This window comes from Colius striatus, chromosome 4 (genome assembly GCF_028858725.1).
Source record: "Colius striatus isolate bColStr4 chromosome 4, bColStr4.1.hap1, whole genome shotgun sequence".
NCBI lineage: Eukaryota > Metazoa > Chordata > Aves > Coliiformes > Coliidae > Colius > Colius striatus.
The window spans coordinates 35,075,624-35,089,262 of NC_084762.1; the positions used below are offsets into that span (position 1 = coordinate 35,075,624).

The window sequence follows — 13,639 nt, forward strand, 5'->3', positions numbered from 1 at the left end:
TGTTCCTGAGGCTCTCTCAGTTTTGTTTTAAATGGCTAGTTTGGGGGATTAATTTAGATAGCTGTGTTTGTAAACTTCCTACTCATATGGACTTCTGAATTTGTGATCTGATGTGAATTCTTTTTTTTAGTCTTAATAAATTAGTCATAAATAAAAATGTTTCATTCAAAATTGAAACTATATTTGTAATACATCCCCTAGATATTACTGACAACTGTCTGAGGAAAAGGTAGTTTGAGTAGATGACTGTTGATAAATCTTAACATTCTGAACAGATACTAGATACGCAGAAAATCAAACCTGCAAATGAATGGTCTTGTAGCAAATAAGAGGGCTAGATTAACTTAAACCTAATGGACTTACTCTTTAATGTGTAACTGAGATGAGGATTGCATCAGTTTTACCTTGCTTTTTGTTAGACTCATGCTGGTAAATGTGATGAGACTATTTATTTATTTACATATTGAGGAGTCTCAGGTGAATACATTGAGAAACCTTAAAATTTGCAGCTGTAGATCTGTATCTGTTTATTTATTGAGCCATAGATGACAAGTGATGGATGTGTGACTGTGTAGTCTTGTAATTGCTCTGCATATTTTTAGCTAAGTTTTGGGAAGCAGGGATTTTCTTAATGTAATAGTTTTCTTCTCTTTGTTAGAGAATACAGTATTCTTTGATCTTAGTGATGTGTATTGGTAGTATGTAGTGAGGATAGATAGGAAGGGAGATTATTGTTTTATGGTGTGGTAATTAGGAAAGAAAGAATCTATGGAGACCTTAACCATGGGGTTTTCTGTGTACAGGTAGATAATTGCTGTTGTATTGCATCTTGCATTACTGAAGTGGATACTGACCCTTGCATTTAATCATAACAAGATACAAAAGCTTTTAAACTTTTCTTGACCTGTTTTGTTAATCAAAGTTGTTTCTTATTTCTTTGCTTATGGTTAAGATTCTGTTTCATTGAGATGGGTGGTGCTGCGGTTTCCTATATGTCTCACATAAATCACTCACTTTTAAGATCCTTTGATACTTACACACCTTAGCAGTTTACTTTGTTACACTGAAACAAAATATTACACTTTGAGGGTGTTTTTCTTCCTTGTCCATCAGGAAATATCTTAGTTTTCTTGAATGTTATGTCGGGCTTTGGATTCTTGTTTTCTCTCTAATCAAAGTACTGAAAGTCCTCAGCTTCTGCGCCTGCTCTGTGCATGCCACATCAAGCACAGCAGAGCTGTCTGAGACGCAAAGTAATGCAGTTACCAGCAGGAATATGATACTTGCTAAAGTCTCTAGGAAGGCCTTTTATCTTTGGCAAGTGAGTATTTTACACAAAATTGCACATGATGGTAAAGCCACAGATTTAAAGTGTAATAACCCCCTCAAGAAACCCGCTTCATTTAAGGTGTATTTTTATCCACTTCTGCCTGGTTTTAAAACAAAAAATATTTTTTAAAATTTGAACTTTTAAAAAGACACTGTGATGTCAATGTATGAAAATGAATGTTTGCTCTTTATTGAGTTTTACTTGTTTATTAATGATGCTTGTCATTGAAGTCTAGAATAGCAGTGAAAGGAGAAGCTGCTGCTTTTTGGTGCAATAAATTGTACGGTAGTCGGCTTCTGAATGCGGGGTGAGTGTTGGAAGCTGTTAAATCAAAAATGCAGATAGGTTTAAGAATCTACTTACATAATTTCTATACATTTAAGTGATTTTTGTTCTTGTTTCAGGTGATCTATGTCACACATTTACAGAGCCCACAGAAATAAATCGGTGCTTCAGACTCTCTCTCACTGCTGGAAGGAGAAACATTACCCCGAGAGTGATGCAATAAAATATCTCTCTGCAGAACCGTATGATTGAAAACACAGTCCAGCTCTTCTCTGCTGCCGGACATGCTTTTGTCCTCCTGCCCTGCTCACCCAATGTTGCAGTAATACAGATGGATCGTCGTAGAGGGGCAGAAATGGAGTTACGAAGATCCTCAAGCCCGGGCAAGCTAAGCAAGAATGACATGGATGCTGACAAGACCATGTGCCACAGCTGCTGCATCTGTGGTAAAAGTTTCCCTTTCCAGAGCTCCTTGTCACAGCACATGAGGAAGCACACAGGCGAGAAGCCCTACAAATGCCCTTACTGTGATCACAGAGCTTCACAAAAGGGTAACCTGAAGATCCACATCCGTAGTCACAGAACAGGCACTTTAAGTCAGGGGCACGAGGCAGAGATGGGAGAGGCGCAGCTGGGGGAGATGGGCGTTGCGGAGGGCCTTGGAGGATGCACCAGCCCCACTAAAAGTACGTCTGCCTGCAACAAGATCTTGAACGGTACCACTCAGGTAGATAGCAGCAAGATCTTGTTGAGGAGCAGCAAGAAGGAGGTTGTGGAGGTGGCATCAGCTGAGGAGGATGGCAAGCTGACCTCTTACCAGTGCACCTTCTGCAAAAACAAATTTGAAAGGAAGAAGGACCTGGAGCAGCACCTGCAACAGGTTCACAAACCATTCAAGTGCAGGTTGTGTAGCTACATGACCCTGAGGGAGGAGACTCTCTTAAATCACATAGAGAAGGACCATATAACAGCTCAGGTCCCAAATGGGGAGGCCTATTCTGAGAACTGCAAGAGCGAGCTGAGTGCGGGTGAGTTTCCGTGCGAAGTCTGTGGTCAGGCCTTTAGTCAAACCTGGTTTCTGAAAGCTCACATGAAAAAACACAGAGGGTCATTTGATCACGGGTGTCACATTTGTGGCAGGAGGTTCAAAGAGCCCTGGTTTCTCAAAAATCATATGAAGTCGCATGGCCCCAAGGCTGGGAGCAAAAACAAACCAAAAAATGATTTGGATCTCATAGCCACTATCAATGATGTGGTACAGGAGGAGACGATTGTGACAGGCTTGTCTCTGTATGAAGTTTGCACCAAGTGTGGAAATCTGTTTACAAATATGGAAAGCCTGAAAGCGCATAACGCTGTTCACTACCGGACACAGCGAGGCAACACCGGGGATAAAGCCGAAGGCTTAATTGATGGGAGCCTAAGCTCCTCGGTAACAAAGCAGTTTTTCTTGCAGTGTCTCAGTCTAAGGCCATCTGTAGGGCTGGATAGAGTTACAAGAGGACAGCCTGGGAAAAGAGTAGCTGAGCTGGATCCGGTCAGTAGCTACCAAGCTTGGCAACTGGCCACCAAAGGAAAAGTAGTAGAGCCCTCAGAGTATGTGAAGTATGTGGGATGGGACGAGGCCCTGGCAGATGCCGATGTGACTTATGACAAGGATAAGAGAGAGTATATCCTTGTCAATCAGGAGAAGCGCAAGCGAGACCAGGACTCGCCTAGCTCTTCCAGCAACCCCAAGAAGAAGAACTGCACCAGCGGGCGCCAGGAGAAAACTGGCAGTGCCCTACCAGGGGAAAGCTACCCACTTGCCCAGGGGGACCTGGACTACCGCCCTGCCTCACGGCAGAGCCGGCGGGCTGCCCAGAATAAGTCCACTGAGTGCTTTGAGTGCGGGAAGATCTTCCGCACCTATCACCAAATGGTGCTGCACTCCCGGGTGCACCGCAAGGAGCGGAGGAGCTGTGGCGAGGGTGGGACAGCCACCCAGCCGGACCGCTATGGCTCCAGCAGCGAGGAAGGGGACTCAGGGTCTGTCAGCGGGCCCAGCACTCCTGGCTCTGCATCTGCCCCAGAGGACTCGTCTACCTCCGGCCTGGGAGAGGAGGGTGCTGAGGAGAGTTCGGAGGAGGGAGCGACCAACCCTTCACTAGGTAAGACCACTTCCAGCCTTGCGCTGTTTGTTGTCACTGATCCCTGTGTCTCTGGATGTGGGACATGGTGTTGAGCAGAGGAAATGATGTATGAAAGTAAATGGGAAGTTTAAAGGCAGTGTGGATGGGGTCCTGGGCCCACTGAGCACAGCTGCTTGTCTCAGCATGGCAACTCGTCGTTTCTGGCCCAGGTAGCAAAGGTGAGATCAGAGGACGTCTTTGTAATGTGCAAGTGAACTTGTGTTTTAGTGAAGGACACTTGAGATGTATCTTAGTAACCTATAGCAACACTGTAGGATAGGGTAGTCTCTTCCTTGGACATCTCAAAGGTGTTTTTTTTCCCCCAGTTTTTAGATATCCTGTGCACTGTTATGCCTGTAGCATGCAGGTGTATGTAGCAAGGGCATAGCCTCTGTGGTGTAGCCCTGAAGTGTGTAAACTTGTTAATGACCATCGTGAGAGGCATCTTCTCTCCTCTTCTTTGCTTCTCTTCCCAAGTTGTATTTATAACTCCAAAGGCCATAATTAATCTCTCTGGATTAAAGCAGTCCTTTGGGCCCAGCACTACTAAATGGAACAAATTATTCTCCAAATAACAGTAAAGTAAATATTTGAAAGAGCAACATTAAGCAATTTTTGTATCTTAAAAAAAAAAGTTTTTGTTAGAAATGTGAGATTAACCATTCTTTCTTTACTAGGCTTGTGCTGGTTTTTTGTTTGTTTTCTGTTTGGTGAACAACAACATTTTCCTCTCATTTTCATTCTTTTGTTGTGAACAACATAGTTATCTGTAGAGTTAAACTAATTTTCAAGACAATCACAGGTTAAGTAATCTGCACCACTGTGGAAGAGGGTGGGTTTATACAATTAGCTGTGTTCTTTCAAGATTTTACATGATGTTTCGCTTTCTCCTGGCTACAGATGCTGCATGAGCAAAGCAACATTTTCCAGAATAGTGTATTAGTACCTACGTGTTTTTCATAAGTTTTGAAGCAATGTTGGATATATTAATTTTTTGTTGTCATTAAACTTCTTTCTTGAAAGTCCCATGGTTTTAGGACAACTGAAGTTGGGGCCAACAGTACTTCGCAATATAACTTCCAGTATGTAAGGCACAGAAGGAGGAAAGTTACAAAGGATTGAACTTGTAAAAAATTAAACCCATGTGTTTGTCCTTAAACTTACAAGAATATTCATAAACTTGATTTTACTATAACTTGGATGAAGTCCTTGATGGACAAATTGGGAGTACGCTAGAGAATACTTTTTTTTTTTTAATGCTTTCTTTCTCTTTCCAGAAGCCACAACTCCAAATAGTTCTAGTGACAAGCAGACTTAAATATTTTCACTATGATTACTTGCCCATTTAAAAGAAACAAAATTTGTCTTTCCCATCTGCTGTGGGATTTTGGACACTTAAAGTTCCTTATGGGAGCATACATACTAACTTGGAGTGAGAATCTGTCAGCTGTTGCCTGAAACACCTCGGTTTAGTTAACACAAGATGGTAAAACTGCAGCTTTGGAATTAAACGGGGCTGCCATGTTTTAGCAGCGTAATATATAGTGCCCTATGGAAACTGCCGTGATGAATCTCTCTGGAAACAGGTTGAAAACACTGAAACACTTTTTCACATTATGTTCAAACAGGAAAGTTCTAATGCACTCTGTATGTAAAGCACTTCATTTCTATTAAGCTGTCTCATTTCTTTGCTTTGTCCTGCTTCTTCCCTCAACTGAAGCTTTGAGGCCTTGTTGTAGGAGTAAAAAGTGAGAGTTAAAGTCACACAGCAGTTTCTCCCACAAGAATTAAGGTGACTGGTGTAGCTGATGTCACTAGCCAACAGCTGGAAGCTTGTAACAAATTGATCCTTAACTTCCTTAACTGTAAAGAAGCAGCTATGTGCCCTTGTGGCTGAGAAGGTCCATGACATTCTGGGATGCACCAAGAAGTGCATGGCTAGCAGGTCAAGGGAGATTCTCCTCCTGTTCTACTTTGCCCTGGTGAGACCTTATCTGGAGTCCTGTGTCCAGTTTTGAGCTCCCCAGCTCAAGAGGGACAGGCAGCTTGTGGAGAGAATCCAGCGCAAGGCCACCAAGATGATCAGGGGAGTGGAGCATCTTTCATAAATGGTGGATGTCAGGAGGTTGGGACATCCCTTTTTCCTATTGTAGCTAGTGACAGGACAAGAGGTAATGAATGGATTGAAGCTGGAACACAAAATGTTCCATTTGAACATAAGGAAAAACTATTTTACTGTGAGAATGACAGAGCCCTGGCACAGGCTGCCCGGGAAGGTTGTGGAGTCTCCTTCTCTGGAGGTCTTCAAAACCTACCTGACAGTGTTCCTTTTTGATCTGATCTAGATGGACTTACTTGAGCAGGAGGGTTGGACTAGATGACCTTTAAAGGTTCCTTCCAACTCCTACTATTTTGGGATTATGCATGCGTAGATAAAAGAAGGGAAAAATCGTTTATTTTAAAAGTCTTTCTCAAGTAAAATGTAGTTTTAGATATGCCAAAGAAATAATTCAGCCTGTGTGCGTGTGGTGGTTAGTATTTCTAAGGCTCAACATAGACCTCCTCATTGTCATGGCAGTGAAGGTGTTCTAGTTTGTTACATAAGGCACTATGAACTCTTTCAGTCCTGAAGTGAAAAAGGAAGTATGATTTTTGAGGCTTTGACTGCTGCTGCAGGGGGGAAGATGAAGAAAAGAAGTTAAACTGATTCAAATACCACTTGGCACTCGGAAAACATGTGGTAAAAGTACAGACCTGTGATACTTCAGTCAGTAAAAGAGTGCCATAAAGGTACTTCTTTTTCGCATGTAAGTACCAGACTGTGCAGGAGGTAAATGTTAAAAGTAATCTAGGGAGTAAAAGAAAAACTAAAAATGAGTGCTCGATATGAATAAAGGAGAGAATGCTGCTTCTAGCCTTACTTATCAGAGAAGGACAGCAAGGAAAGGAGAGAGTGTTGCACCTCGGCATGCTGCTTCCAGTGAAAACCTGCTCATCTGTTTAATTTCCTTTATCTCCTGCCTCTTCTCTCCCTTTTCTTTTTCTTTTTTTCCTTCTGTAAGACTCCTCCAGATTTTTTAAATACTTCGTAAGAGACTGATTCACTCTTACTGAACACATGAGGTTTTTATTACATTGGCTAACTTGTGAACTGTTGTGCTAGGCCCCGTGTGAACACAGCTTTATGTCCAAGGATAGTTTGACTAGATGAGGTGGACACAAGTTGCTAGATTGCACAGAATATACATATATATATTAAAAAAAAAGTAAACCAGGCAGTGAATACAAAAGAGATGTATGGCTGCATGTGGTCTGTATCGGGAATTGCTGGTGGTATGGTGGGACTTAATCAGGGAAAGATGAGCTCCATGAAGGGGTGAGTCAAGAGATGGGAGTCAGGTACAGGGAGGAGAGAAACAGGAATGGGAGAAGGCAGGGAGAAGCAGTACCTTGGTGAGGAAGAGAGGGGAAGCTGAAGAGATCTGTGAGATGGTAGTGGGGTTCAAAGACTCCAAGGCAGTGCCGGGATGCTGGATGTCTTGCACTGAAGCTGTGAGGGCTCATGATGCCCTGTACTTGGAGATGAGTAAGTCCGAGAGGATCTCCATGTGAGAACCAGATCACACAAGTAGGAGACAGCGGCAGGAGCTTGCCTTGTCTACATCTGCCAATGGACCTACCATCTCAGTTATTGATCTGCTAAAAAGTTTGTTACATTTTAAAACATCATAGAAATCTATGGCCAGATTTAGTATCTTTATTTGGTGAATTGAAGGAGAAGAGACAGCTGCCTATGAATTTCTTCCAGATTATACAAAATTGGGGGATGTAACACATACCATTTATCCCAGGCACGTTACAAGAAAATCTTACATGTAAATTGGAATTCTTGAATAATGACCTCAGTAAATTTTGTGAAAGAAGAAGAGTTGGAGAGATTTCTGAAGCATAAATTTGGACTTTGTTTTGATCATATATAAATTACAAGAAATCCAAGAGCTGGAATGTTAATCAAAAGTGCCTAATTTCATAAGGCTTTTGATTTAAAATAAATCAAAAGTAAAAAATTGTCCAGAGTTGCTTTTATTTTCCAGTGAAATGGCAAATAGTCCTAGTAAATGTTTTCTGTTACCAAAGTGCATGAAACCCAGCTGCCAGTATCCAGTACCAAGACTTCATTGTTCTGCTTATATGAAAAATGTTCTTCTGCATGCAGGGGAATTCCTCTCCACTGTTTAAAAATAAAACATTTTTACAATGTATCTTAATCACATAATTACATTTCAGATATTTCTCATGCCAGACTCTCACTGTAAATCCCACAGTTTCTTGCTACTAAAGTCAGTGCTGTTTGGGGCGTTTTACTCCAAATGAAGTTCTTGTTCTGTATGTACAATCTTTATAGTGAAGTGAATTAGCATATTTGTTTTACAGAATAAGCATACAACAAATTGGACAATGTCTCAGTGATGAACACTGTCCCAGGTTTCCACGAAAGGAGGTAGTTTCATGGAAAAGCAGAGTTTTCATGGCCTCTGTTATATCCCTACCACAAAGGTAAAAATGTTATCCTGTGATTATGCACTTCACCGGTTAATTTTGGCATTACTGAGGAATAGTTGCTGGAATAAAAAATCCCCTCAACTTTACAACCTAAACTAATTGTTCTGGTGGTTAACACCAGTGGGATTAATGCCAGGACTTTAAAATACGGCAAGCTGATGATTCAAATTAGAGGGCAAGTTGAGCAGAGGCAAGGACTCAGTGCTGGCAGTAGTAAGATCCATTCGGTGTTGTTTCGTAAAGCAAATTTGTTGGATCAGGACTACCTCAGTTATCTAGTGTGAATGCATCTAATACTACCATTCAGAAATGTCTGTTTTATATCAGCCTTGCTGTGATGTGCATAGTCCAGTCCTGATGTACATAGCAAAACCACATGCAGTGTGGTATTTTCTCATGATTTGAAGTTTCTCCACAAAGCACTGCAGGTTGAAGCATTGTTTTTTGACCAGTACAGACCTGTGTGTACCTCCTAGCAGTACTGCATTACCTCTTCCCTCCTCTTGGGACCCTTGTATGCTTCTCAGGACTGTAAAGGGTATCTCTTATCTGTGTGTATATATATTCCTGTGGTGCTGCCTTCAGCAGTAGCGTTTTGCGTTCACTTATCTTTAATTGGGGGTTGACATGGACATGAATTAAAACTAAGGGAACAGAACAAAATAGAAATTGTGCCAGTCATAACACTGTGGCAGCCACAATCACTGAAGTGTTCTGGAAGGAAGAGGAGAGAAAAGCCATAGGATGTCTAGAGGTGTGATTAAAACTTCCCTTGGCATGTGAACCTCACATGTGAAGTTATTTGGCTTTATATTAGGTTGATAGTGGGAGCTGTGCTTCAAGAAACTCAGGCAAAAAGTGTTTTACTAGAACAGGATTGCAATACTTAGGGATAATGCAGTCTGGACCCTTTAATGCTTATACATTATCCTGACATCATACCAAGTAAGGAACGTGTAACGATTGCCCTGTAGGCATCTTGAGTAATTTCCACTGAATTCCTGATTACTGTGCTCTGCATTACTGGGCCCTGTTTTACTCAGTCTCATGTAATGTGGGTGGCCAGTGAGAGTGTTAAACAGTAGTTTAAGTTCCTCTCACAATGGGGTGGGGTGATGAGGAACAGATAACACACAGTCAACTCAAGTCAAAACTAGGGCTTGGTGGCTGAACTTGAGATATTTCAGTAGATGAATGACTTCTCGTGGCAGAGATTGCCTTTGTTGTTGCTCAGAGAACTTCTGCAGCATTTCAAAGTTTTTTTATCTAACTGTTGTACCATTTACTCCTTTCAAGCTTCAATGCGGGTCGTGTTTACTGAAGATTTTGTGCAGAGTATTTTTGATGCAGGATGTCAAAGATACTTCTATTGTATTTAAGTGTTCCCTTTTTGCAGATTACCATATACAATAAAGAGACAATTAGAAGTATTGTTTAGATAGTTTATTGTAGCTCTAGGTCTGTGATGAATGACCAAAGCATAGCTTAGTTTGGAAGAAAATTTGTACCGAGATGCTAAGGGAAAGATAGGTTTTACCCACGCTTTATTTTATCTGTTACAGAGCAAGGAAGTGAGTATGGTTTTTTTAAAGGTAGATGATAGTAGGATAAGCTTTGCCCTGAAGCTTACGCAAGATGCTCAAAGCAAGATTAGTTCTTCATACTTCTTGCACGGTGTTTATGAATGTTGTCACAGGAGCTACTTCTAAGGATTGTGTGTTTTCTTATGTTTAGTCCTTCTTGAACTGCCAATTTCCATTTCATACTTACCAAACACTAACATTAAAAAAAACAGACAAAAAAATGTTGTGGAAAGCTATTCTCTAGCTTTCAGGGGTATTCAAAAATACCCCTTTATGTTTAAGTCAGTTGCAGAGGGATTCTGGGTTTAATAGGAGGCTTTTAGCTCTTCCTTGACAACCATTACAAACTTCTGCATGTTGGAATGGCTGGTGGGAATCTAGTGGCACAGTAACTCACCTTTCTCAAAACCCTCACATCTTGACACCCAACCTGGCCTTGCTGCCTTGTAAAAGCCAGTTTAGCAATTCTGGTATTTCTTAGTACTGCATGTTTCTATTGCATCAAGCTATAGCATGTGAAATAGTGTTTTGTGACATTTATAGGCATAAGATCACATTGTGTTGTGCTTTTGTTTTGTATCAGTTTCTGATTAGTGAGAGAGGATTCCTTTTTGCTCAGCTAGTAAAACAAGATTGAGGCAATGGAAATTGCAATAGTAGTATTTTGAATCTGATTTCCAAATATTTAAGTGACTGTGTTTAGTGGGATTATACCGATCTGTAAATGACTGCTAATGAGGGACTTGTGTAGATGTATTTAACGTTAAATCTTTTTGCTGTTCTTAACATTTATGGTTTCCAATTTGAAGGCATCTTAAATGGAGAGCCAGATTTTCATTGTTAATGCTTTAAGTTTGGCAGTAGATGCTCTCAATGGATATGACAGGCTACATTCTACAGGAGCTGAAAGCTGGAGGAGTCCCAGGTCTGCATGGGGTATGAAAGCAATGAGTGGTTCAGCTTAGTATTGGTAAGTAATTTGTTTTCTGTAAGTGCATTTTACAAATACAAGTTTTACTAGGTCTCACTTGACTTGACTTTATTACTTTTTAACCTAGCAGTCTCATCCAAGCACTGGATTGCTTTAACTTAAAGAGGCCTGACTGTGGCACCAGTCATACCCATCAAAATCAAAAGCAACTTAGCTGCAGTTAAGGGAATGCATCATTAACTTGTTATTTTCAGTTTTCTTTTGATTGGCTACAAGATTTATCAGCAGCAAACACAAATTTTTATAGAGAAGAAAAGCATATAGTGATTTTTGTGGAAATGGTGGAGGAAAATTTCAAGTTTTTTCACTACAGTTTTCAATGCCCTTGTGGTTGAATGAGAATTTTGGATCTTTGTTGCCCTTGGTGTGTGACTGCTGCTGTGTCATATTTTATGACCAATACTTAGACTTTATTTTCAATGCCTGGATTTGTATATGTGTAGGGAACTTATTTTCATAGTGAATTTGCTTTCCTTGTTTATAGACAGCATGGGTTTGAACTGGCAAATTGCTTAATGCTTTGGCCCCGATCCAGAAAAACTCTGGATCAGCTGGCTTGATTTTAAGCAAAGGAGCAGTCAGGTTGGAATCATTGTTAACTGCTTAGTTGAACTACTTGGCACCTAATATCTTGAGGTTAGAGAAGAATAGAGAAATCTTTCCTTTCTGTAATCAATGCCAGTGTAAATTGAGTATTGTGAAATGTACTGTAGCACACAAACTTTGCACAGGATAAGACCTGGGCGGAGCAAGTCTCAGAATTGTCTTTTGTGGATACTCTGATAATGGATTCTGTTAAGGTTTAGTGATGCTAAGGGAAAAAATGCAATGCTTTGTCCTTTTAAAGTGCAGGATCTCTGTTGAGAAAGTGTCCATGTGAAAGACAGAGGTACTCTCTCAACTGATGCTTATTGTAACTTGGATATGAGTGCTTACTTAACATGGATTTAGAGCATGAGATACTCCTCTCACACAACCCGTGGGGAAAGATTTGCCCTCCTACTTTTCAAACCCTTGTTTTCGAGGTTGGTAGTGTCAAATCTCAGATAGTACTAACAGAAAAATAAGTACTATTGAAATTATTCTTTTGTAATATCACACCTGTAACTTTACTCTTTTTTGGGAGCCATAAGTTAAAGGTTAGTTACTCCAAGTCAGTTATCTCTCTTTTTTTTTTTTTTTTTTAAAGGATACATCACTGATTTACTTTATCTTTTTAAAGCCTAAATTTGGGTTTCATTTGTAATAGAAGACACTCCTAAACCTTGTGTTTCTTTGAGATAACAAATTCATCAGGCAGTTGAAGGCATCAGCTACACCTTAACAGCACTTCAGAGGTGTGTGTTATCTCAGGATAGCATATGTCTTATTGCTTAAATAGCATTTGAGGCAAGCTGCTGTCAGCAAAAACTAAATATTTGGCAGGGGGCAGAAGTAGAACCACAAGGGAAATGTATGGGTTCTTTTAGAAATGTGAACCTCAGCTCTAAACAGATGGGGTTTTTTTGGTGGTTTTTTTTTTTTTTTTTTTTTGGGTCTGCATGAAATGGTTTCTGTGTGTTTTAACAGCAGAGATGGCACACTAGTGTCATGATGGTGAAAGACTGAATGCAATAAATCAGAATGATAATGGGATGTACAAGACTTCATCTCTTCCCATCGCCTCTGTACCAAAGGTAGTGGAGCAGCCTTTTGCATGTTTTGCTAGGTGCGTAGCACCACTGAACCGAAGATGTGTTCAGTTTTCTGTGATTTCGTCTTCATTCAGTAGCTAGTAAAGCCTATTTTACTAGATAATGAAACAAATAGATAGTTCTCTTCCCATAAAAGAGAATTGAGGATGTTTGGTTTCCACTGTACATGGAACACATTAATCCTAACCTCTTCATAATACTGTGCAGAAGTCCTTTGACATGCCTTTATCCATATGCATATCAATTTCCCAGAAATATCTTAACCTGAAGTACTGTTGAAGCCTGGAGAAGCCTTAAAAACCAAAAAAGTCAAACGCAGAAGGGCAAGTAAAGTTGTAAGAGGGAAAAAATAGTATTTACTTGAATTGTTAGGGAACAGCAAAGTCAGTGCCTGTAAGTGAGGATCACTTATTTGCTACTGTAGTGCTAAATATGTTTGACAAGGAAGCTTCAATGCTAATATTTGTGTGGAAATATGAATTGTTGTTTTTTTCATTAGTTTATCCACACAGAGGTGATATTAGTTATAATTCAAATGTAATCACTTTAGTTTGCAAGTGAAGTTGTTACGGGTTTTTATCTTTGATGTTATCTGCATGCAAGTGCTAATATTAAGGCTTATAATAGAAATGAAGTGTTATTAATGCATAATGAAATTTTTATGTGCTAGTAAAATTTTCTGCTAGACTGACCTTTCTTGGTCAGTTATATTAGAGCAAGAGGTTTTTTTTAAAGAATCTCTTAGGATTATGTTCAGTAAGTTGAAATACAGAGTTCACTCAACCAAGGCATCGTGGAAAGCATTCTTCATGCAGTATTTACTCAGATTCCAGTTTTGCAACTTTCTTTGAGGCCTTCAGAAGCCAAAAGGAAAGAAACATGATACCTAGGGAGGTGAAAGTTGGAATAGGCCAAAAAGGTAATGTAATTAAAAACTCTATCAAGCTGAAAAAGGTTTGAGAAAGCCAAGGCAAAAACTCAGTATGTTGTGTGTGTATAACAAGTATAGATTGGGAAAAAGC

General features: G+C 40.1%; 1 protein-coding gene across 5 annotated transcripts in view; it reads left to right on the top strand.

Annotated features, from left to right (window-relative positions):
- Window positions 1–13,639, top strand: part of ZNF516 (zinc finger protein 516) — a 104,607-nt gene that overhangs the window by 43,601 nt on the left and 47,367 nt on the right. For 4 of the 5 annotated variants that reach the window (XM_061995821.1, XM_061995826.1, XM_061995822.1 and 1 more), the window contains exon 2: window positions 1,735–3,765. In XM_061995821.1, coding sequence (XP_061851805.1) covers window positions 1,860–3,765 — 1,906 coding nt within the window. In that variant the 5' untranslated portion in view covers window positions 1,735–1,859. Of the gene's footprint in view, window positions 1–1,603; window positions 1,638–1,734; window positions 3,766–13,639 lie in introns of those variants that run through there. The other variant, XM_061995823.1, reaches the window with a different exon arrangement.